Raw genomic sequence first — 24,537 nt, forward strand, 5'->3', positions numbered from 1 at the left:
AAAGACAAAAATAGTTCAGGATAGCAAACATTCTCTAGAATTTCTCTTATATTCAACCCCATAGCTGATAATAGAACTAGAATAGATAGTTTTTGTTGCCTACTCACGCGAACCCATATCCTTGTTTTTCTATCAATCTCTAATTCTAATCTTCCTCCCCAATCTGATATTATGGTGCCGGTATAGACGGAAATTCCATTATCGTTCAATTCTGACTGGTAATAAATACCGGGACTTTGCAATATTTGATTGATCACAATTCTATATGTTCCATTTACTATAAAAGCTCCCAGAGAAGTCATTAGAGGGATCTTTCCTATCAAAATTGTTTGTTCTTGGATATACCTACGCCTATCGTTTTTCCAAATTAGTCTCGCAGATACATATAATTCAGAAGAATATGTGAGTGATTCATACACAACATCTCTTTCCTTTATCGAGGGTTCTACCAATTGATATCTTTCCAAAAATAATTCAAAGTCAATTTCTTGATTTGTATCTTCAATTTTTGGAAACTTAGAAAGTTCTTCTGTCAAACCCTGATCAATGAACCTACAAAATCCTTCAAATTGTATCTGATTAAATCCAGGTATTGTGGACATTGCGTCTATCCCGGATTATTTTGAAATTGTCAGTTATTTATATTCATCCATCTCGAATTCTCCAAAAACAAAAAAAAAAAAGAAATACCATTTTGGCTGGCTCATTATCCATCAAATCCTATAGCAATGATGGAATTTCGATTCCATGAATCTTTGACTGGAATCTATGAGATAGGTGGAATTCAAATTTATACTTAATTTCAATTTCATTTAAATTGTCATTTTTAAGAGATGCAAATGGAACGGAATTGAGAAAACAGTCCTAGAAACAGAATTCTCCTGCTTAGTCTTACTATGCTTTGGGATCTTTTTTATAATATAAAAACTGAGTCAGTTTCTTATATTATAATGTAAAATGTAAAACGGTATTGATATTCTAATCTACTTGAATATTTAATACCATAAAACTAAAGGAATGTTGTATTGATGAACCCGGCGGATATACCTAATGTCTTTTCTCTTCTTTTATTTTTTATTGCCCTCCTGTCGTCAATTGACAGTTGACAGTATTATATATATATATATATATATATATATATATATATATATATATATATATATATATAAAATTTGATATGGCTTTGATATGATTTAGGGCTCAATAAAATTCTCAAATCAGACTTTGGTAAATCATTTTTTTGCATCTCCTGCTCTGCTGATTCAGAGGTACCGTATCTTGGATCCAATGCAAAACTCTTTCTGAATGAGAGAGATAAAGACGAGAAAAACCAATGAAATAAAGTTGAAAGATTGTATAGTTTAATGGTAAAGTTTGATTACCATTAACCCCCAGAAAACGCGATCTTGCTACTGAGGGTAATGAAATTATCCGTGAGGCTACCAAATGGAGTCCTGAACTAGCTGCTGCTTGTGAAGTATGGAAGGAGATTAAATTTGAGTTTCAGGCAATGGATACTTTGGATCAATAACTTTCGTTCTCTTAATTGAATTTCAATTAAACTCGGCCCAATCTTTTACTAAAAGGATTGAGCCGAATCCAACATGCATATATTTTAGATAGATACATACTTATATAGATATAGAAAATTTCAACTAAAAACTCGAAGACTAAACAACTCAAATCTTTCTATTTTTGTGTTGGTTGGATCCACAATTAATCCTATGGATCCTTAGGATTGGGATATTATTTTAGATCCTGTATTTTCCCTGGATCGAGACAGGTATCACAACTCTTTCCACCCATCCTGTATATTGTCCTTTTTGTTCCGTATTGTAATAGAAACTTAACTGATTATTAGTTATTAGACGAGATTTTACGAAAAAATTGTTCGTAGGAGAGAACAAATCCTTTTTTCAATACTTACACTCCTTATTATATTAGTTAATAATCCTAGTGATTGTATTGATATGCTTATTCTGATAGGAAATAAGATATTCAAATAAATTAAATGATTTTTCGTCGAATGACTATTCATCTATTGTATTTTCATGCAAATATGGAGCAAGAAAACTCTATGAAAAGATGGTGGTTCAATTCGATGTTATTTAAGAAGGAGTTCGAACACAGATGTAGGCTAAGTAAATCAATGGGCAGTCTTGGTCCTATTGAAAATGCCAGTGAAAGTAAAGATCCGAATAGAAATGATACGGATAAAAACATTCAGGGTTGGGGTGGTCATAACAATTACAGTAATGTTGATCTTTTTTTTGGCGTCAAGGACATTCGGAATTTTTTCTATGATGATACTTTTTTAGTGAAAGATAGTAATGGGCACAGTTATTCTATATATTCTGATATTGAAAATCATATTTTTGAGATTGCCAATGATCATCCTTTTTGTAGTGAACTAGAAAGTTCTTTTTATCGGAATTCTAGTGATCTGAATAATGGATCTAAGAGTAAGAATCCCGACCACGATCGTTACATGGATGATACTCAGTATACTTGGAATAATCACATTAATAGTTGCATTGACAGTTATCTTCAGTACCAAATCTGTATTGATAATTACATTGTAAGTGGTAATGACAATTCCAGTAACAATAATTCCAGTAACGAGAATTCCAGTAACGATTACATTTCTAGTTCCATTTCTAGTCAAAGTGAAAATAGTAGTCAAAACGAGGATATCACAACGAGTGATCAAACTATACCAGAAAGTTCTACTCATATGGGTGTAACTCAACAATATCGGCATTTGTGGGTTCAATGCGAAAATTGTTATGGATTAAATTATAAGAAATTTTTTAAATCAAAGATGCATCTTTGTGAACAATGTGGATATCATTTGAAAATGAGTAGTTCAGATAGAATCGAACTTTTGATCGATCCGGGCACTTGGGAGCCTATGGATGAAGACATGGTCTCTCTGGATCCCATTGAATTTCATTCGGAGGAGGAGCCTTATAAAAATCGTATCGATTCTTATCAAAGAAATACAGGATTAACCGAGGCTGTTCAAACAGGCAGAGGGCAACTAAACGGTATTACCGTAGCAATTGGGGTTATGGATTTTCAGTTTATGGGAGGTAGTATGGGATCCGTAGTCGGGGAGAAAATTACCCGTTTGATTGAATACGCTACTAAAGAATTTCTACCTCTTATTATAGTGTGTGCTTCCGGAGGGGCACACATGCAAGAAGGAAGTGTGAGCTTGATGCAAATGGCTAAAATATCTTCTGCTTTATATGATTATCAATCAAATAAAAAGTTATTCTATGTACCAATTCTTACATCTCCTACTACCGGTGGGGTGACAGCTAGTTTTGGTATGTTGGGGGATATCATTATTGCCGAACCCAATGCCTACATTGCCTTTGCGGGTAAAAGAGTAATTGAACAAACATCATTCACACATTTAGGAAGATGAAGATTCCTACACCAATTTAGTCAGTCTTCGTAAGAAGAGAGAGTAATGGAAGGTAACTCCCACAAACGTAGCACCTGAGATAAAATATCTTGAGCAATCGAGCAAGTAAAGAAAACATGACTAACCGTCTCCGCAACGGAGTTACAAATCTAGCAAGACAAAGAAGGAATATCAAGCCCCCTCTTTGAGAGATTGAACTAAGTGGGAAGTTGATCCAAAGTCAATCTCTAAGCAAAATTATTGACTTTAATATAAGCAATACGACCCTACCAATTCTCGACATAACTAGAAATAAGAAAAGACTCATCAGTATATGAACGAACATAGGCAATCGAAAAACACCCTGAGCCGGATAAATCCCATACCCAACGATCCGGAAAAGAAGATTATGTCTAAATTTGTAAGCAGTCAATTCACAGCGAACTCCTTGTAACTTGATCTATTGATTTTTAATGCATATTTTGGCAAATATATAGTGTCATTATAATTACAACAAATCATGTCATAAAATGCGGAATGTTGGTGGATGCGGTGCAATCATGATGGACCCTTCCATTTCGAACTATAATTACCTGAAACCATAAACATGAAGTTGTAAGCATAAAACTTAGTGAGTTTCCTCAAAATACCCAATATCACACCTACATAACAGTCAAAACATAATTGGGTTTATTTCACCCCTTCGGTATCTTTCAACTGGTATTTGGTCTATTTCACCCCCCTTCGGTCTCTTTTAACCGGTATCGGGTCAACTATTTCACCCCTACAGCTAAGCATATAATCATATCAGCAAGAGTCACAAAGACAATGAGCACATACATGCATAATAGTAAGTGTCACAACGACAAACATCATCCTGCAAACATAATCCAGTAGGCCGACATTGGTGTCTTTGACCCACGAGTACAGTGAAGGAACTCACATATCAAACGATGGTCAACTGCAACTGCTACTACGGTTGTGAACACAAATGCTACCAACCACATATACAACCATATAAAGTATGTCTTTAACTTCTCCTCCAAAACTAGGGGTTTGACCAAAAGTCAACACAAGTCAAAAGTCAAATTCAACGGTCAACGTTACTCGCCACATCATGGTCATCCTTGGCCACGTCGTGGTCCCTAAAGGACAAAACAAACAATTTGACCCCAGTCGCCACGACATGGTGACCTGCTGCCACGTCGTGGGAACTGGGTTCCAAGCATCTTAATTGATTAAGTTGTTTTCTTCAACCTCGCGAGCTTCAAAACTCAGATCTAACTCAAAACATGATCTTGAGGGATAAATTTTATAACTTTATCCATTATAACCACCCAATAAGGTCCAAACTCAAACCCTAGGTTCCACAAGGCATGAACTTAACCATTAAGCACTTATTACTTTAAGTCTGAAGTTCATCTTTTCCGTAAGTGTTTCTAACACTAAAACCAACATGAAAATTGGTGCTTTATAGACATGTATGTCCAATGCATGTCTTGAGCCCATATTACGTCAAAATGAGAGTTTATGACCTAAATCTCATGCATGACTTCAAAAAACAACCAAACTTCAGATCTAAGCCACGAACTACACCAGATGTCCTAAAGATTCATAAAGTTGCAAAATTGATAAGATATCACCAATCTAACTAAATAGAACAAGAGGATTATGGGAGAAAACTCAAGATGTAGCATCCTAACATGATAAAAAGTCGAGTTAAGGACACTTACAAAGGCCCAGAAGAGTGCCAAGTTAAAGAATGGAAACTTGTTTGTTGGATCCTAGCTCAATAAGTCCTCTTGCTTCCTTCAAAAGCTCCCAAGAGCACCAAAAAGAGCGTCAACAATTGAGGGAAATGATTAGGGTTTTTTTAAGGCTTCAGGAGACTGATGGAGGTTGAGGATGACCTAACCCTAACCTCCTCATTCCTTTAAATATGGAGCAGCCCCAAAAATTAGGGTTCTTGCCATCAGACGGTTGCCACATCGTGCCTACATGCTGCCACAAAGTGCGGCTAAATGAAATGTGCATTTTAAACTTGACTTGTCACGCCGTGGTGGTCCTTTACCACGTTGTGACAACCCTAAACATAAAAGGAAATAATTAGAAAGTACTTTAAAACCCGGATGTTACAACATATGTTCCATATTTGAAGTTTGTGTTGGATTAGGTGTCTAAAACCATAACCATAATTGGTATAAACTTGAATTGATAGTAGCACAGTCCTTTTAGGTTGCCCTCAAACCTAGTAATTGGACAGGATTATTTTGGAGAAAGATGATGATTTATTGTTTGATTAATAAATTGAAATAAATGATTTTGTTAATGTATTATGGAAATAATATATTAATTATAAATAGTAATATCTAATTAATATTTAATAAGAAATTAATTGGAATTAATTTGGTGATTAAAGGAATTAATTAAGAAGTGCAGGGATTGGAGTGCAATTGTTCAATAGTTGAGCAAGAGGCATTCTAGAACCCTCCATGAGGCTATGGACGGTTTTAAGGAGCCTTAGGGTTTCTAGAATTATCCTTAGTGGATAATTAAGAAGTTGGATAATTACTCGGTTCAATATAATATTATTATATTGGGTTTGGGCTTATCTAGAATTTCATGACTACACTATAAATAGGCCCCCAGGGCTATGAATTTCGTTACTCCTAACCCTAGAAGAGATCTGGCCGAAAATCACCTCATCCCTCTCCATAATCCTTAGTTGTTAGTCTTAGGTGTGCACCATCAGAGGCACAACGCTTGTGGTGCTAACTACTAAAAGATTTGAAGATGGGTTTAAGGTTGTTTGCAATAACAATCTTCAAGGTAATTTTCTTATTCTATTGAATTCGATTTCATAAGAAAAGTTTTGTAGGATGATAGTTCATAGTATGTTGCCTATATGTGAAAGACATAGATTCTCAATAGGTTACATGTGTCTTAATCATTTAATTGTTTAAATGTTTTCCACTTAGTGCATAGAAATTTTGTAACCTACGTTTTCCATTAGTAGTATCAAAGCATTATGGTTATCTTTCATGTATTTGCACATTGGTGAATTGATCAAACAAAAGAAACTTATTTTTTCGAAAAATCGCTACTCACGACGTGAGCTCAATCAGATACGAATTTTTGATACTTATCCGCCCAATCTGCTTATGTGTGATAATTATCTACTATATTTACTTGCCAAATCCAATTTTTTTGAATATATCATGATAAAAATAAAGTCTATAAGTTAGGAAATAAGTATTTGACTTGATTAATAATCTGTTGATTAATATGGTTGATTTTTTAAGTGTTTTAATAATTACTGTTAAATAATATTTGGTTTAATTTTAAATTTAAATTAAATGTTTAATTTTCGAGTTTTAAAGAATAAACTAGTATTTTTGAAAAGTTTTAAAATACACCTTATACTATATGTAGAATTAAATGTTTAATTAATACTATATGTATAAGACTAAGTTAGTCGAACTGCTAGTACACCTCATTCACGAAGCCGGGCTATAAGGGGGTATAAGGAAACTGCCTGTAAAATGATAGTTGAATTGGTGGAGGGTCGTTAGCCGAATAGGTTTGATGGGACGAATTAATTCTCATTAATAAGTATAATATGACTAAAAAGTAACTAAATTTTTTTATTAAATTCTCAATCTTAGTTACTTTAGGAAAAATGTGAATTTGTATGATAACCCATGAAATTGTTCATTGCACTTTATAAGTCGTTAGTGGAGTGTATGTGGTTAAACGACACGCTAATAGGGAATAATAAAGAGTAGCAATGGTTGTCTCGAAAATTATCATTGATTAATGGAGTGTGTGTGGTTAACTAGCACATTAAAATGAGATGATAAATGACATCGAGAGTACCATGCTAATTTACATGGTTATTTTCATCTTGTTTGTGATCCTCAATATCCCTGTTAAAAATGAAATAGCATAATCGAGATTAAACATGTCATCGAAGAGTTTTAATTAATCTCAAAAGATCTAGAAATTTCATTAAAAACCTAATTCGTTCAAATTTCGTTTTCTTGTGGTGAAATTGGTAAATTGTCATTTACCTACATTTATATAATTTACAGTTAGATTACGACATCCCTTTTCTAAGTGGTGAATTATTTAGTTGGATCCTAGCCTTGATATTTCAGTTAGAAAGACAACTTTAGGTTATATATATATATATATATATATATATATATATATATATATATATAGTCCTTAATAAGACACCTAAATGAAATATTAAGGCTATGACCCAACACAATATTTTATAACTTAAAATAGGGATGTCGTAATCCAAGCTATAAAATATTTGAAGGTAGGTGAATGACGATTCACCAATTTCCACCATGAAAACGAAATGTATTATTAGGTTTTAATTGGTTTTGAAACTCCTAGATTCTTTTGAGATTCATTGAAATTTTCAATGGCATGTTTCAATCTGGATTGTGTCCTTCAAGTTTTGTGATTGGGATGCCGAGGATCACAAAAACAAGGTGTGAATAACCATGCAAATTTACATGGAACTCTTAATGTTTATCACATAATCGATGTGTTGGTTAACCACACGCGCTCCACTGATCTATGATAAACCTTAAGCCACCCTTTGCCAACCTTATTAAATCCAAGTTAGTGTGTTGGTTAACCACACACACTCCACTAACGACTTAAGCAAGGTGCAAAGTGTAATTTCATGGGTTAGCACCAAATTCACATTTTCCTAAAGTAATTAAGATTGGGAATTTATAAAAACATTTAGTTACTTTATAATAATCATTATATTTTTAATGAGAATTAAATTCATTGTCCTACCCGCTCGGCTAACGACCCTCCACCAGTCAAGGAAGCGGTGGGTGAGAGTGGACAACCATTAAGTTGTCATTTTATAGGCAACAACCTTATACCTCCTTATAGACCGACTTCGTGAATGAAGCCTACTAATGGTAAAACGACTTGATCTTATATATATATATATATATATATATATATATATATATATATATATATATATATGTGTGTGTGTGTGTGTGTGTGTGTGTGTATTAACTTATAATATTATAAAGTATAAGTTTGAAGTTTAACTTTTAAAATTTTAGGGGTTGGAACTAAAGTTTTATAAAGTAACTTTACATGTTCCAAAACTTGAGGGCAAGTTTTGTAACTATTCCAAACTGTTTAACTTCATAACTTAAGAGTTAATGGTTTATTAAAATGAAGACTCTTCATTTTATGTAACCTATGTGTTCTTTGATGGACTTTAAAAGAAAAACTTTTGGTAATCCATAGCTTGAGGACAAATTATGGACTCCATTAAAAACATTTAGATCACGAATTAAACAAACAAACAATTTGCAAAAAATTCCTATGATCCACCACACTCATAAGTGTATGAACATTCATATCAACAATTTTAAGAATCATATAAACACATCTAAAACTTGAAATTTTTATAATAACCATTGTAAATAGATTAGCATAATCATTACCACATAAAAAACAGGTTTTATAAGTCCAAAACAGTTTAGGGTAATGATTCTAGTCCATTTCCAGCAACAAAACTTGAAAAACTGCACTCTGGGCCTCCCACTCGTCGAGTACACAAACCTACTCGACGAGTATGATGAATATATGCATGGACTCAGTGAGTTCACTCAGCATAATGTAGAATTTTCGATTTCCTTCAACAATTTGCATCAAGTATCAAGAAAACAAGCCTAGGCTCTAATACCGGTGAAGGGTTTTGAGCATTCTAACACTCCTATGGTGTACATGCAACCCTAGAAACCTTGGATCTATGTTTTACTAAGATACATGCAAATTTGATTTTTCCAAGGTTCTTAACCTAACTGGCATGACATGGGGAACTTGAAACATAAAAGCTAGTAGAAGAACATACCTTTCTTATTGCTTGGATTCCTTAAGAACTTTGTGAGCCTAGCACCCCAAATGTGATGCCTCAAATGTTTCACACAACACCACAACTCTTGGAATAACTTTAAGAGAAGTACACTATCACTCAAAACCTGCTAGCACTCCTTGTTCTAGTCTTAGTGTCGATTTTGCTAGCATATGGGGTATTTATGTAGTGTGTCACAAGTAGGGTTACACCATGTAAACCCTGATTGACATGGCTTTTCATTTCCTCCATGATCCATGGGTTTTAACCTCCATGGAGCATCCATGGAGCACCCTATGGGTTTTAGCCCAATCCAATAAACCATGGATCATTAGCCCACTATATAAGAATAGATGATTTACACAATCATGGATTTTATCACGAGTGATCATGAGACAATAATATCTTATATTCTTCAAACCTAGAGATATGAGTTGTTACTATGAGTTGGTTATACATTGATTGCACGAAAATGCATTAGTAACTCGATGTTATAAAACATGACTTTGTGTATGATTCAACAAGTAGTAAAACAAGCCATATGAGTCGAAGTTTATCCATTCCTTTTACCTTCGGGATAAAAGCGATATATGTGGGCCCATCAATGATTTGGTGATGACAAATGTAAGTGCTCGGTCGGGCATGGACTTATTTGATTTGTTCAATTAGTCAGTCATCATAAATCGGAAATCGGGAAACAACAAATGGATAAAGAGAATGATTATAGTCCATGTCTCAGTCTATATGATATCTAGAATGGAGGAATATATGATCTCTTATCTAATGGACAAGTCATTGACAAAGGTCAGAGATCATCGGCAAGGTCAGAGTTCGACAGAAGCTTTTGAGAGCTACGATTGCCAGTCGGTGTCATTGACAAAGGTCAGAGATCATCGGCAAGGTCAGAGTTCGACAGAAGCTTTTGAGAGCTACGATTGCCAGTCGGTTCTTGAAGTCATACTTGCAATAATAGTTTTATACTTATCCAAGTGGGAGACTGTTGGATTAATGTCTAAGTCCATAACTATAATTGGTAAGACTTGACCCGACTCGGCATGGTCCATTTGGGTTGCATGGCATCATGCATTTGGATAGACTATAATGAGAGAAATAACACTTAAGGTTTGTTAATATAGTATAAGTTCTAATATATTAATAAGATTATTTAATTAGTATTAATCAATAATTAATCTAGGATTAATTAAGTGATCAAAATAAGACTAATTAAATATATGGGCTGATTGTGTAAATCATCCATACTTGTATAGTGGGCTAATGCTTCATGGATTGTCAAATTGGGCTAAAACCCATAAGATGCTCCATGGATGGCTCCATGGTGTATTTGAACCCATGGATCCAAGGAAATGGAAAGCCATGACAATTAGGGTTTACCCTAATTGTCACTAACTATATAAGCATCTTATTGTTGACAAAATTGGAGACTATGTGTGAGAATGAAGGGCTAGCCAATTTCATGAAGTGTGTATGTTCTCTCAAGTTATTCCAGGTGTATTTGGTGTTGTGTGAACCATTTGAGGTGTCACACCTGGGGCACTAGGCACTCAAGCTTCATGAATACATTATACATCAAAGAGGTATGTAATTCTAACTTGATATATTCATATGAATCAATGTTATTATGTTAGTTAGGATGAATACCTTGGAAAGTTCATATTTGTATGTATAATAGAGAAAACATAGATCCAAGGTATTTAGGGTTGCATGTACACTTAGGAGTGTTAGAATGCTCAAAACCCAACAATAAGGAATTGACATGTCGCTCATCGATGCTCCTTTCTTTTAGTACTTCTACCAACACCTTTTTTGAGAGATGTCCAAAGCATGTTGACACTAGTTTACTGAGGGCATCCGCTCTCTTATTACTCCCTCTTGAGATTTGTTTTATCTCAAAGCTTTTAGGGTACTCGTAATTTGTTGTACTGTTTTGACATATTTTTCCATTCGCTTATCTTTTGTTTCGAATTCCCCTGTCACCTGGTTGGCAGCCAAACGTGAGTCGGTCAGAGCTATGACTCTCTCCGCCCCCATTGTTACCGCTAATATGAGATCGGCCAAGAGGGCTTCATACTCCGCCTTGTTGTTGGATGTGTGAAAATCGAAACGCAAGGCGTATGTGAGTTCTTCTCTCGTTGGGCTAGTTAGGATCAACCCCGCACATGATCCTTCTTTGCTAGAGGCCCCATAAGTGTGAAGAGTACACCGTTGGTTGTCATCTTTCCTCGACCACACTCCATTGTCTGCCTTGGTTGCTTCCTGTTGGAGTTCTCCTAGGACTTCGAGCAGGAAATCTCATAGAGCCTGCCCTTTAATGTTTGTTCTAGGGTGGTAAGTGATGTCGTGCTCTCCTAGCTCTATGGCCCATTTTGCAAGTCGTCCTGACGTCTCGGGCTTCAGGAGAATTTGTTTGATCGGTCAATTTGTCAATACCTCTATTTGGTGAGCCTAGAAGTACCGACGAAGTCTCTATGCTGCGTAGACTAAGGCGAGTGCCAGTTTTTCGATGACTGATGTGTGTTAAACTAACTAGTTTTAACCTACTTTTTTATTTATGAATTTGACACACAAAAGGTAGTGGACTTGTCAATTAATAATATAAATTAGCAAGTAGGGTATTGAACTCAGGGAACAGAAATTAGTCTAATTACTAGAATTATCTAAAACAATTAGTAAAATAGAGGGGTTTTCTCTAGTTTTGAAAGACTAGAAACTTAACTAAAACTTCACTAATTAACTAACAACTGAAAGCACGTAAATATCAACTAAATTCGATGATTAAAAGGGTTTCTATTTAGGTTCAACTCATTTACTGCTATGATTAATTTTTATGGTAATATAATGGATTAATTGTTATTTGGCTACCGAGTAAGGTGATTAGATTCACATTCGTTATTACCAATCCTTAGAAAATAGATTAATTTAAGCAGTGATCAAGTGTTTAAACTAATAAATTCCCTGTTTTAATTATTCAGGTTAAATAAGACTTGTAATTGGCTAATTAAATTGGTTATTCAATTAACCTCTTGATGATGGTGTATCACTCAAGCTCACACATTAATTTACCCATTCTCTAATTAATCCTAGTTTCATATTCATTATTCCTAGGCATATAGCAATGTGTTCACAATAATTATATGAGATAAACAATTAAGAGATGTTCATGCAACTTAATTACTTAGCAATTAACAAAAAATAGTTATGGTTAATGCATATGAGTCTTTAACAAGCCTATTTAACAAAATTCACCAATTAACAATTAATCAAAATAGTAAATCAATCCATAGGAGAAAACTTGTATGCCCTAAACATAAACTAACGAAATTAGTTCATGATTATAGTTGATAAAAACCTAAAAACGAATTCAAACATGCTAGACATAGTTCTATTCAAAGGTAAAGTGGAAAATTAAACCTAAGTTGCCTTATTCTTCTTAGATTTGAGGATTAGGGTTCTTCTCACGTTCTTCTAATCTCCAGTAGTCTCCTTAGTCGCCAAATAAGTTTTCCAAAAGTCAGAGAGAGTCAATTCGGATTTGTGGCTTCTATTTATAGATATCTCAGAACAGGGGCTACTCGTCGAGTAGATAACCGACTCGGCGAGCCCCCTTGAGGAATCCGTATACGGAAAGGACTCCACGTGTAGCTTCGCGAATCTTCATGGGTACTCATCGAGTAGACGTCCCTACTCACCGAGTAGCTTCTGGATTTTAGCAATTTTCTTATTTCTTCAGTTCCCAAGCTTTCAATCGTATCTCCTGCTTCCTTTTGCTTCCGAGCTTTCCTTTTGGATTGAAAATACAATTTGAACACTATTAAGTACCTTTTGTCCATAATATGTAAATAATTAGCTAATAAATGATGAAAATCTATACTAAATATATAGTTAGATATGCACATATCAATGACCGAGTAGTTCATCTCCGGTCCTTGTAGTGCCCGACTCACAAAATAAATCGGTAGTTGGCGTCCCTGCCTGTCGACCGTCAGCACTGGCGAAATCGCATCTTTTGACATGGACAAGTATACTTGCAATACTTCTCCGGGTATCGGGCTAGCCAGGGTGGGGAGTGCGTGGAGTGCTTTCTTTATCTCTCGCAGTGCCGACTCGGCTTCTGTTGTCCAATTAAAGTTGTTTTTCTCTATGCACCCTTTCAGCGTGTTGAACAGTGGCATGGCTTTCTCTGCCGACTTGGAGATGAACCGACTGAGTGCGATCAGCTTTCCATTCAGGGATTGTGCATCCATCAACGTGTAAGGTGAAGGTGTTTCCTCTAGCTCATTTACCTTGATTGGGCTTGGTTGGATTCCTTCCTTCATTACATAGTATCCCAAAAATTGGCCTTCTTCGACTTCGAAGGTTCACTTGGTGGGATTTAATTTCATCCTAGCCTTCTCCAGGGTCTGTAACGTTTATTCTACATCTCGTAACAACATTTTCTCGTCCGGGCTTTTTATGACCATATCATTGACATAGACTTCGATGTTCCACTCAATTTGGTTGGTGAATAGGGAGTCCACAAGCCGCTGGTAGGTTGCACCTGCATTCTTCAGTCCAAACATCATTTTTGTATAACAGAAAGTGCCATGATGCGTGTAGAAATCCGTTTTCTCTTCATCGTTTGTATTCATCAGTATCTGGTGTTATCCTTTGTATGCGTCCAAGAAGCATTTCCATTGGAACCCTTGCAAAGACTCTACCTTTTGGTCTATTTTTGGTAGCGGGTAACAATCTTTGGGACATGCTTTGTTCAGGTCAGAGTAGTCGATGCACATGCGCCAGCTACCATCGCTCTTCCTCACCATTACTGGGTTGGCGATCCATGAGGGGAAATTTGCTTCTCTGAGAATTCCTGCGCTGGTTAGCTTTGCTACCTCCATGTTAATTGCCTTATTTTGATCCCCTCCCTAGACCCCCTTCGTTTGCTTTGTCTCCTTGGTTCCCGACTTTATCATCAACTTGTGTTCTATAATTCCTTGATCGACCCCCACCATGTCAGAGGGGGTCCATGCAAATATGTGTTTGTACCTTTGTAGAAGCAAAACCAATGCTTCTCTTGTTTTTGAGGGAAGAGCCATTCCCACGGTCACCCGCTAGTATGGGTACTCTTTGTTGATCACTTCTCCCCCGTCTGACAGATCTGGTTTTGGCCTTTTGGTTTCTGCTAAGATATCTTTCGGTTGCATGATTTCGTAACATTTTAGTTCCTTCGTGGTGTGGCCAGAACTATGCCCGGTCCTTGGCTTGTGTTGAATTTGACTATTTTGTGGACCGTCGATGAGACTGCTCCGAATTTAAATAGGGTTGGGTGCCCCAATATGATGTTGTGTTCCGAAGGGTATCGTATGACTACGAAGTCGATTAGGGTAGTCTGTCATCTAGTTTTGTCCTGACTAACTAGTGTGAATGGTAAGTGGATCATACCTAGCGGCCATAGGTTGTGCCATGTAAATCTCGTGAGTTGGCCGGTGGCTGGCCCTCAAGCCTTCCTTCCACGCGCTTTGGCAATAGTCTGAAGTAGTGCTCATAGATGATGTTTGTTGAGCTTCCGGTGTCGATGTATACCCGGTGGAGGACTGCATTCTTGATTGATCCCTGAATAACCAGGGGGTCATTCCCGTTCCACCCAGTTGGGCGTGGGTCGCGCATGGAGAATGTCAGCCCCTACATTGCCTCTGTGATGCCTCACATGTCCTCCGTACGCTCTGCCCTCCCCCTTTTGTGGCGAATTGTTACAATCTCTGGTTTTTGTTCCATTTTCTTGGGAGCGTCCTTTGGGTTGTCTGCGTCGAACTTGGCTCGTAGACTTTTGGCGATTTCTATCACATTGCCTTTCGGCTGCTTTTCTTCGATTTCCCTTTTTAGCACCGCACAATTGTCTGTGTCGTGTGTTTGACTCTTGTGGTATTCGCAGTACCGTGTTTTAGTGCCTTTTGATGTTGGCTTCTTATCGACCGTGTATACTTCGGTCCTTCTACCCCGCATGTCATCCCTAGAGAACGGTCGAAAATGGCTTGGTGGTCGCCTGTCTCGACTCATGAACCTGTTCCCCCCCCCCCCCCCCCGGGGGGGGGGGGAGTCGAGGGGGATTGTGGTGTAGTTGTTACGCCTACCAGCGGAGGTTGTCATGGCATTGAGGTACGCCTGTTTTGACGCTTCACCCTCCTCTTGGCATAGGTAGCGCTCCACTCGTTCTATTAGTTTGACCCTTGTTTTGGGTTGTTTACCCATGAGTTTTTGGGATAACGATCCCAGCAACAGTCCCCAAGTAAATGCGCCCGCAATCAGTCCTTCATCATGGCCTGTGACATCTAACGCAGCCTTGGTGAATCTGGTGAAATAGTCCTTGACTGACTCTCCTTCCCTTTGTTTACACCCAATGATTGAGTGTCAATCGCCCTTGTATTTTCGAAGTTGCATAAAGTTCGTTAGGAACATGTATTTCAACTAGCTGAAGTTGTTAATGCTACCCAGTCGTAGCGGTTTGAACCATGTTCTTGCGTTACCATCCAAGGTAGTAGGGAAGTACGTACACCAGAATCTCTCATCCAACTTGAGAGACGTCATGGTCCACTCGTATGTGTCGATATGGCTATGTGGGTCAGTAGTTCCGTCATACGTCTTAAGATGGGGTAGTTTAGCAATGTTGGGGATTTCATACTCCAAGAGTTCTTTGACGAACGACAACAGAACACTTCGTGACGAGCAATCTTGGGTTGGGATTTTTCTGGTTGAAATGGTATCCTGGTTGTTGCATTGCCAGGAAAGGTTGTACGAGCATGTTGTTGTAAGCGCTCAGATCTGGCATCGGTAAGGCATACTGGTTAAGCGGTTGGTTCAGGTTTGGGAGATTGTATGTCAAAGGGATTTGTTGCTGGATTAAGGGCGTTTGTTGTTGAGCCATGGGTATTGGTTTCTGGAGTATAGGCGTTTGATGTTGGGCCATGGTTATTGGTTGTTGGGTTATAGGTGTTTGTTGGTAAAAAGAAGATGGCATCGTTGGTGTGGCGGCTGATGTTAGTAACTAGTGGTTTCGTGGTTGTGCTGCAGCACTCGCATTAAACATGGTCCCGTGTGCGTATTGGTTATTTGCGGAGGGTGTGATGGGCGTTATTTGGGTGCCATGAGGAGTGACGGTGTTGAAGAGTGGAAATGACGTGGTGAATATCGGTTGGTTTTGGGGTAAGGTAGCATGTGTGATTGTGGTGATAGGAGTTAAGAGTGGATCTCGTGGCGTAGCCGTTACAATTTGTGGCGGTGGGCCGCCGGGAGCTGGTATGGTTTCAAGGTTTGGCGACGGGTCCCCTGCAGACGATGGTGCTTCGAGGAATGGTGGTTGTTCTCCGGGAAGGGAGACGGTCGGTGTGTCAGCTGCCTCCAGCGGTCCTGTTTGGTGTATCGGACTATGTGGCGGTTCCGATGGTTCTCCTGTTGCATTTTCCACCATGGTTGGTTGCACAAGGGGACAAAGGGTGAAGGGTTTGCATATCTGTTGTCACACAAACGGATGGCGCCAAATGATGTGACCTGGCTCCGAACCACTTGCTGTGAAAGAGATTCGACGTTCTTTATGCCTGAGAGGTCACACAAGAAGAAACTCGTCAGCCGTTTTCCGGGAGGGGGTCCCGGAAGACGCTCCGACGGTCAAGTTAGTATGCTGAGGGTTATAGTGAGAATGAGAGATTTAGGAATGGAATGGCTTGCCTTACCGGGACCAAGGTGAGGTCCTTTTATAGTGGAGATCTTCCTCGGTCCATACTACGGACCGGTACTACAGTCCCGACAGGATCCGTCGCTCTTATTGGGGAGCTCTTCTCCATATTCGTGCTCAACCCGGTGATTGGTCCGGGCGATTCTGCTATGTCTGGATACTTTGTCGCCCGGAGCCGTTGTCTCCAAGTTGTGGCTAAAAGACAATATTCTAGCGAGGGCGAGCCTTCTGTGTGGCCGCCTCGCGGGAGTCCGGGGTCGCTGATTCAGCTCCCCGTCGGAGGCGCCTTGTCGAGGCTCGCCTGTTTCGGGCCCGCTCTTAGGGGCGTGTCATCAAATAATAATTAAATAATATTATTAATATATTAGAACTTATAATATATTAATAACCCATAATTGTCCTTTTCTCATTTTGTCTATCCAAGTGTTATGATGTCATGCAACCCAAATGGACCATGCCAACCGGGTCAAGTACATACCAGAAATAGTTATGGACTTAGACACCTTATCTAACATTCCACTTAGTGCATAAAAATTTTGTAACCTACGTTTTCCATCAGTTTGTTGTTGTAATGAGCTCCATGCATGGGATCTTAGTGTAATTTTTCCATTTTTAACCTAGTTTGAGTGTAGACCTCCATTGGACATGCATGACTAAAAATGGACCTTAGGAAGCTTTCTGGAAAGTTTAAATGTAGTGGCTTAATGGATTGAGAGCTTAATCCATTAGGCTGCGAGAGCCTAATTTCCACGACGTGGCAGTCTGCTCACCATGACATGGCAACTGGGGGTTGCTCGACTGTTTTGTCAATTAGCTGCCACGACGTAGCTAGGGATGGCCACGACATGGCGACCATCTAGAGTTGACTTTGACTTTGACCGTTGACTTTTTGACTTGGTTGACTATTGGTCAAAATGTTAGTTCTAGAGTGTAGACTAAGGTGTGAACTTGTGTGATTATGTAGGTGGGTTGTAGCATCGTTTCGTGGCGTTGAGCAATGGTTTGTTCGACTTCGCGAGAGAGGTGAGACTTCTCACTATACTGTATATGATGCTAGCTGTTTTGTGACTCTTGCATGTATATTGAGCGGTGACCGTTTGTATGCTGCGTGGGACCCCTAATGTGGACGGGACCCGTCATGGGGGTGGGACCCGATGTTATGTATATGTGGTATTTTAGGGAACTCACTAAACTTTGTTCTTATGGTTTTGTGATTTAAACATTTCAGGTACTTCCAATTTCAAAGGGAAGAGTCCAATATGAACGCATTGCATCCCATGGAGTTTATTTCCGCACTATATGTTTTTATTTACTGTGATATTTGGAATACGTTTAAACATTTGTAGACCTTTGAATAGATAATTGTATGGTTTTGTTAGTTTGAAAATGAAAATTGTACTGGTGTTTTTGGGACGTTACATTTGCAATTTCAAATAACTACACAAATCAAATACAAAAAGGCTAGTGATTAACCTAGTTGTTAGACCATCCGTTATACCCACCACATACCACATATGTGGTGGGTGTCACATCAGCACCACATTCTCCTACCACTAACATGAGATACCTACCACTAACACACCACTCCACCTCATTTTTTTATTTAAATTTAATTCAAAAATACATTAAAATCATTTTTTTAACACTAGTTTTTCCATTAAATTAAAATACCAAATTACATTAAATAAAAACTACATTGATTGAAAAAAAACTAACAATAAAAATAAAAATTACATTACTTAAAATAAAAAAAAAACTAAAAATTTCAACCATAAATAAAATAAACTACCCCATACGCCTACGTCGGGCTCGAACCGATTCTTTCATCGCTTGGAAAAGTTCCAAGTCTTCGCCCTCGAGGTCGTCCGCTTTCATTTTCAAGATTTTCATATCGGTTTTTGTTTGGAGCGTCGTTTGTGCCTCTTGAAATGATCATTATGCTTCGATCATTTTTTGTTCCATCCGAGTCATCACCTCGGCCTTCGTTTTCTTGAAGTTGCACATATCGATCAAATTTATCGTCAACCATATCCATAACACTAGAATTCGAAGATGTTGACGCCGCTTTTTTTGCTTTACTTCTTCCAACAGGCCGACGAAGAGGTTGGTCGTTTTCAAGATCTAGCGGATTGTCGTTGATGTCAATGTGTGTTCGGCCGTCGGATTGTTGAGAAGTTGCATCGGGGTTTCTCAAACGCTTTGAACCGGAAGATTGCGAAGTACCTTCTGTTTGCTCTTTCCATTTTGGGCGTCTTTCAATTTTAGCCACGGTTTCATATACGGAAAAACTTTGCGTGTTGGCTTTGTTTTTCAAATTGGTACATGGCCGCCTTGAAAACATCAAAATCGTTCGAGCCGCTTTTGCGTATGTTTAGGAGGTTGTTGTAGATTCCTCCAAACTCGGTGCATTTTAGTCGAATATCTCGCCATTTCAACGTAATTTGATCGGCGGTTCGACTTTCGCCTTCCATTAACTCGTAGAAAATGACTTGAACTTTCTCCCAAAAATTTCCGTAAGGCTAACTATCTCCTACAATTGGATCTTCGGAAGCCGCCAACCATGCCTCTGCTAACTTTTCTTCTTCTTCTTTTGCCCATGGAACCCTTTCTTGGGCGGTAGTGGGTCAGGCTGGTTTTTTTCCCTTTTTTCTTTTTGAGTAAATTACATGAATGGTCTCTATGGTTTAAGGTAATTTGCACGTTTGGTCCTTAACTTATTTTTTTTTTAACTCGGGAAGTCCCTATTGTTTATTTTTTTACGCGCTTGGTCCCAATTGTTTGTTTTTGTTACGTGTTTGGTCCATGTTTTACCTAAAAAGTCTAGTATTTAAATAGAAAAAAACTGTGGGGTATGTAAGGTAGCGTGAAAGAGATAGGGTTAGGGTGTGCTTATTTATATAAACTAAAAAACCAAGGGCAAAATAGTTTTTTTAGGTAAGACAGGGACCTAACGAGTAACAAAACAGACAATAGAGACCTTCTGAGTTAAAAAAATAAGTTAGGGACCAAACATACAAATTACCCTAAACCATAGGGACCATTCGTGTAATTTACTCTTTCTTTTTTGGTTGAGGTGGTGGCGGTGAAGGTTGCGTTCCCGCAACAAAATCCGGCGAAAGTGGTGGTTCTGAGCTTGGTGGTTGTGAAATTGGAGGTTGTTGTTGTTGTGACCATTGTTGTTGGAGTTGTTGAAATTGTTGAAATTGTTGTGAAATTTGTTGTTGTTGGAAAGACGGAAAATATTGATATTGTTGTTGGAAAAATGATGTTTGTTGGATAGGGGAACCGGTTTGAAGTAGATTGAGAAAACCGCCTTGAGGTGACTCCATAGTCGAGAATTGACGAGGTGTTGTATCTAACGCAAAAGCGTTATCGGGTTTGCGATTTCTGTAATTTGGAGAAGTATTTTGGTTGAAATCCATGGTTTTTGGTTGTGAATATTTAGTATGTAGATTGTCTATAGAGATAGAGAAAAATGGTGTAAAAAATAAAGAGTAAAAATATTGTATTTATAGGTAAATAAATTGTTTAATTTTTTTTTTTAAGAAACTAGCCGTTCAACGGCTAGTGTAACGTTCAAATCCTGAGCTGCAATTGGATTGGCCGTGCGAGTCCGTTGTCCCGAACACGAGTGACCACGAAAACGAGCCACCACGAAACAACGGGGTGGTGTGCACGCCCGTTGTTCGTGGCCAGCTCGACCACGAACCTCGTCGATATAGGTATACCATTTGGCCTTAAATAGGACGTCATCTAAAACCTGTTACATATGACCGATGTCAGAAGTATGTTACTGATCTATCAAGAAAGCAAAACGACAGGTAAACAGTAATTAATAATTGAATCATCGTCAAATCGAAAAAAAGGATCAAGTGCAAAAAGTTCGCCACCACAAAATGGGGGATTTGGTACCATGTTAAAACATCATATGAAGGGAATTATAACCCGAATTGGCTACAGCCGATAGAACAGTTGTAGACAGTTCACAACGATTTGTTTATAACAAAATCTCCATCAGACGACATTATGGTTTCTCTCCCCATATCAATTTTCGACACACACGCTCTTCAGCAGCAGTTACTCGAAGCTCCTGCTTTGACTTCCAAAGTAATTCCTAATTCCCCTTTTTGAATTCTCTTTTAGTTCGATCCCGTTTGTACTGTATCAGGATTCGCATCTATTATCTATATTCGTTGAATTCAGCAAAGAAATCACACACTCAATCGTACTAACGCAGCTACTTCGTTTTGATATTGAATCTAGGTTTCGAAGAACAATCGAGTGTCCATATTATCCAGAAAATCTTACTCTTCAAAACAGCGTTTGACGTAACAGATACCAAGTTTCAAAACAAGAATTGAAGTTTCCGGCACCCACTACCCAGTTGACCTTTTGCCTTTCACCTGTTCGATCATATGCCCCATAGTTTCAACAACTCGTTATACATCAATTTCCAATAATCTCCATCGACTAATGTTTATCAATCTTTCTTGACACCGATCGACACCGATTACAATGTCGATCCTATGTGGTCTCCCTCTACTCGAATGCGTTTACTGTATCGGATGTGCTCGATGGGCATGGAAGCGATGCCTCCACACAGCAGGGCACGATAGTGAAACATGGGGTATAGCCACAGCTGAAGAATTCGAACCTGTCCCAAGGCTTTGCAGATACATACTTGCAGTCTATGAAGACGACCTAAGATGCCCTCTTTTTGAACCTCCAGGTGGATACGGGATCAACCCTGATTGGTTAATTCTGAAAAGAACTTACGATGACACCCATAGACGTGCTCCACCATACTTGCTATACCTCGATCACGATCATGCTGACATAGTTCTTGCAATTAGGGGTCTTAATTTGGCAAACCAGAAAGATTATGTCGTCTTGTTGGATAATAAATTAGGTCAGAGAAAATTCGATGGAGGGTATGTTCATAACGGATTGTTGAAAGCAGCTGGAGTTGTATTAGATGCAGAATACGAGACTTTGAAGAAGTTATTAGAAGAGTATCCGAATTACAGTTTGACTTTTACAGGTCATTCATTGGGTTCAGGTGTGGCGGCGTTGCTGACGATGGTGGTGGTGCAAAACCGCCATAAGTTGGGAGATATTGACCGGAAGAGGGTGCGTTGTTACTCCATTGCACCTGCGAGATGCATGTCATTGAATTTGGCTGTTAGATATGCAGATATTATCAATTCCGTTGTGCTTCAGGTTTGATTTTGAATAGTTTTACTTGAAAGTTTGAGTTGACTTTGGTTGACCAAATTATGATTGTTTGTTTGTTTGATTAAGCAGGATGATTTCTTGCCTCGAACAGCTACACCTTTGGAAGATATTTTCAAATCTGTTTTCTGGTAATAAGATTTTTTGTTTTTAGGGATAAAAGAAATTTCAAATAACGATTTTAATATCTGTTTTTCAACAGTTTGCCATGTTTGTTGTGCTTAAGATGTGTAAAAGACACATTCACATCTGAAGAAAGAAAGATCAAAGATCCAAGGAGACTTTATGCACCTGGTCGCCTTTATCACATTGTTGAAAGAAAACCTTTCAGGTATCTAAATATCCAATTATTAAATCTATTAAACATTTTTTTTTTGTGGTGATTAACTGATTAGGGTTACAGATGTGGTAGGTTTCCACCTGTTGTAAGGACAGGTGTCCCTGTGGATGGAAGATTTGAGCACATAGTTCTTTCTTGCAATGCTACTTCTGATCATGCGATTATTTGGATAGAAAGGGAAGCGAAAAGGGCTTTGGAGGTGAGTTTTTTTAAAGAAGGGTAGTTTAGGTATTTGGAAAATGTTTATGTTTATGATTTTTGTTGTTTGATAGTTGATGTTGGAGGAGGATCCGATCATGGAGATACCTGTGAAACAAAAAATGGAGAGACAACAGACATTGGCTAAAGAGCATGGTGAAGAGTATGCAGCTGCATTGCAGAGGGCTGTGAAATTGGCTGTGCCTCATGCGGTTTTACCATCTCAATATGGGACTTTTCAAGATTCGAGTGATGGGGAGGTTTCAGGTGGGGAGTCGTCTAGGAGAGTTATGGTGGGGGGAAGTTGGGATGAGTTGATTGAGAGTTTGTTTGAGAAAGATGAATCGGGTCACATGGTGTTTAAAAGACCACATTCTTCTATTGTTTGATTCAATCTTGTGTTTTGTGTAAATGTAAAAATAAGGTAATGTTATTTTTTGGGTGATATTATAATGAGTGTAACATTATTCCTTATATCATTCCAAGAGCACATTTAATTAGTATCATGAACAATTTAAAAGCAAATGAAGCAACTAAATACAAACAACAATTTGCACATCGAATTATTAATAATCAAAGCACCAAAATTACCTTATTGTCCTCAAAGCACCAAAAACCTGTTCACAAATCTCTTTAACACATTATGCAACTGACAGAGATTATACAAAATGTTACATCTTTTGGTTCTAAAATAAAACCTCATTGCATATTTCGTATAAAAATTACATGATTAGAAAGGGCTTTGTGCAGAATCACAAAAATTAAGCCCAGCAACACGAAAAGATTCATAAAAAGGGGAAGCAATGAAATGAAGTGTGTAAATTATGGTAAAAGATGTTTTGATATTCCATGTGAAAGAAACCCCATCCTATTGAAGAACAAAAGAAAGAAATGCTACAATTGATGAAGAATGTTTTCACAAGTAAATTGATTGTTTAAAACTAACGATTGAATTGCTGATTACTAGATAATCATAGATAACGAAAGCTAACAGTATATACAGCAATAAATCAAAACCCTAGAAAATCAGGGAACAAAGGAAAGTACAAAAATAGGATATTGAATTGATATCATTGATCTAGATTAACTGATTTAATCACAAAATTTTGCATCAATTGTCAAAATTCCGAAGAAATTTTACTTAAACAACACTCGCGTAATCAGTTCTGTTACATGGAATCAAAGAAGAGACTGATAATCAATTAATATGATCAATCTGCAGAAGGCGAATCTGAAGGTTTCTTGATAGAACAAGAGGACTTGAAAGCTTCGATTTGAGATTGACATTTGATGTAATCGCCTTTGTGTTCTTCTAAACACTTCTTGAGAGCTTCCACATCGCATGCGGACACTGTCTTCTTCTTCACGCCGCTTCTCTCTCCGTTGTCCATTTTCCCCCAAATCAACACTATCAGCTTCAAAAGGTTTATTGCCTATCGAGTATATACGTGATGACGTGGCATGTCCACCACGCGTGAACACCGCCCCCCTTGGCGTGGTGGATAGTTGGCGTGGCTTCTCAAACGACTTAAAAATGGACCGTTGTCTCTTAAATGATTTTCATTTTATTTTTTTTAATTAACATTATAAATGCTAGATATTGTATACGTTTCTCATACAAACATTTCACATTTTCATTATCATAAGCATTCTACAAACCACTTGCAAAATGGATTTTTCTTTATCTTCGTCTTCAGATTCAGACTCAGACGATGATGAGATAT

The 24,537-nt window shown here is 37.9% G+C and overlaps 2 protein-coding genes and 1 pseudogene across 2 annotated transcripts; 2 read left to right on the forward strand and 1 right to left on the reverse strand.

Annotated features, from left to right (window-relative positions):
• LOC122198243 (DNA-directed RNA polymerase subunit beta-like) overlaps positions 1–1,109 on the reverse strand; it is a 3,780-nt pseudogene extending 2,671 nt beyond the window's left edge.
• A 295-nt stretch (positions 1,110–1,404) lies between these two features.
• Positions 1,405–3,433, forward strand: LOC128129014 (acetyl-coenzyme A carboxylase carboxyl transferase subunit beta, chloroplastic-like). The gene has a single exon (XM_052767729.1). It carries the CDS (start codon positions 2,012–2,014, stop codon positions 3,431–3,433), a length of 1,422 nt encoding a protein of 473 aa, XP_052623689.1. The 5' UTR covers positions 1,405–2,011.
• A 17,496-nt stretch (positions 3,434–20,929) lies between these two features.
• LOC111918051 (uncharacterized) lies at positions 20,930–23,292 on the forward strand. Its single transcript, XM_023913714.3, has 6 exons — positions 20,930–21,150; positions 21,307–22,263; positions 22,348–22,406; positions 22,478–22,606; positions 22,679–22,814; positions 22,888–23,292. The coding sequence occupies exons 2-6, from the start codon at positions 21,559–21,561 to the stop codon at positions 23,200–23,202; spliced, it is 1,344 nt and encodes a 447-aa protein (XP_023769482.1). The 5' UTR covers positions 20,930–21,150; positions 21,307–21,558; the 3' UTR covers positions 23,203–23,292.
• Positions 23,293–24,537: the final 1,245 nt, after the last annotated feature.

Source organism: Lactuca sativa, chromosome 9 (assembly GCF_002870075.4).
Source record: "Lactuca sativa cultivar Salinas chromosome 9, Lsat_Salinas_v11, whole genome shotgun sequence".
Taxonomy (NCBI): Eukaryota; Viridiplantae; Streptophyta; class Magnoliopsida; order Asterales; family Asteraceae; genus Lactuca; species Lactuca sativa.

What these genes read in the sequence shown, in the direction of transcription:
- LOC128129014 (XM_052767729.1), top strand. Translation starts at nt 2,012, where the DNA reads ATGATTTTTCGTCGAATGACTATTCATCTATTGTATTTTCATGCAAAT.
- LOC111918051 (XM_023913714.3), top strand. Translation starts at nt 21,559, where the DNA reads ATGTCGATCCTATGTGGTCTCCCTCTACTCGAATGCGTTTACTGTATC. An exon ending in ATTTTCAAATCTGTTTTCTG is followed by an intron (nt 22,407 to 22,477) that starts GTAATAAGATTT and finishes GTTTTTCAACAG; the next exon opens with TTTGCCATGTTTGTTGTGCT. An exon ending in AAGCGAAAAGGGCTTTGGAG is followed by an intron (nt 22,815 to 22,887) that starts GTGAGTTTTTTT and finishes GTTGTTTGATAG; the next exon opens with TTGATGTTGGAGGAGGATCC.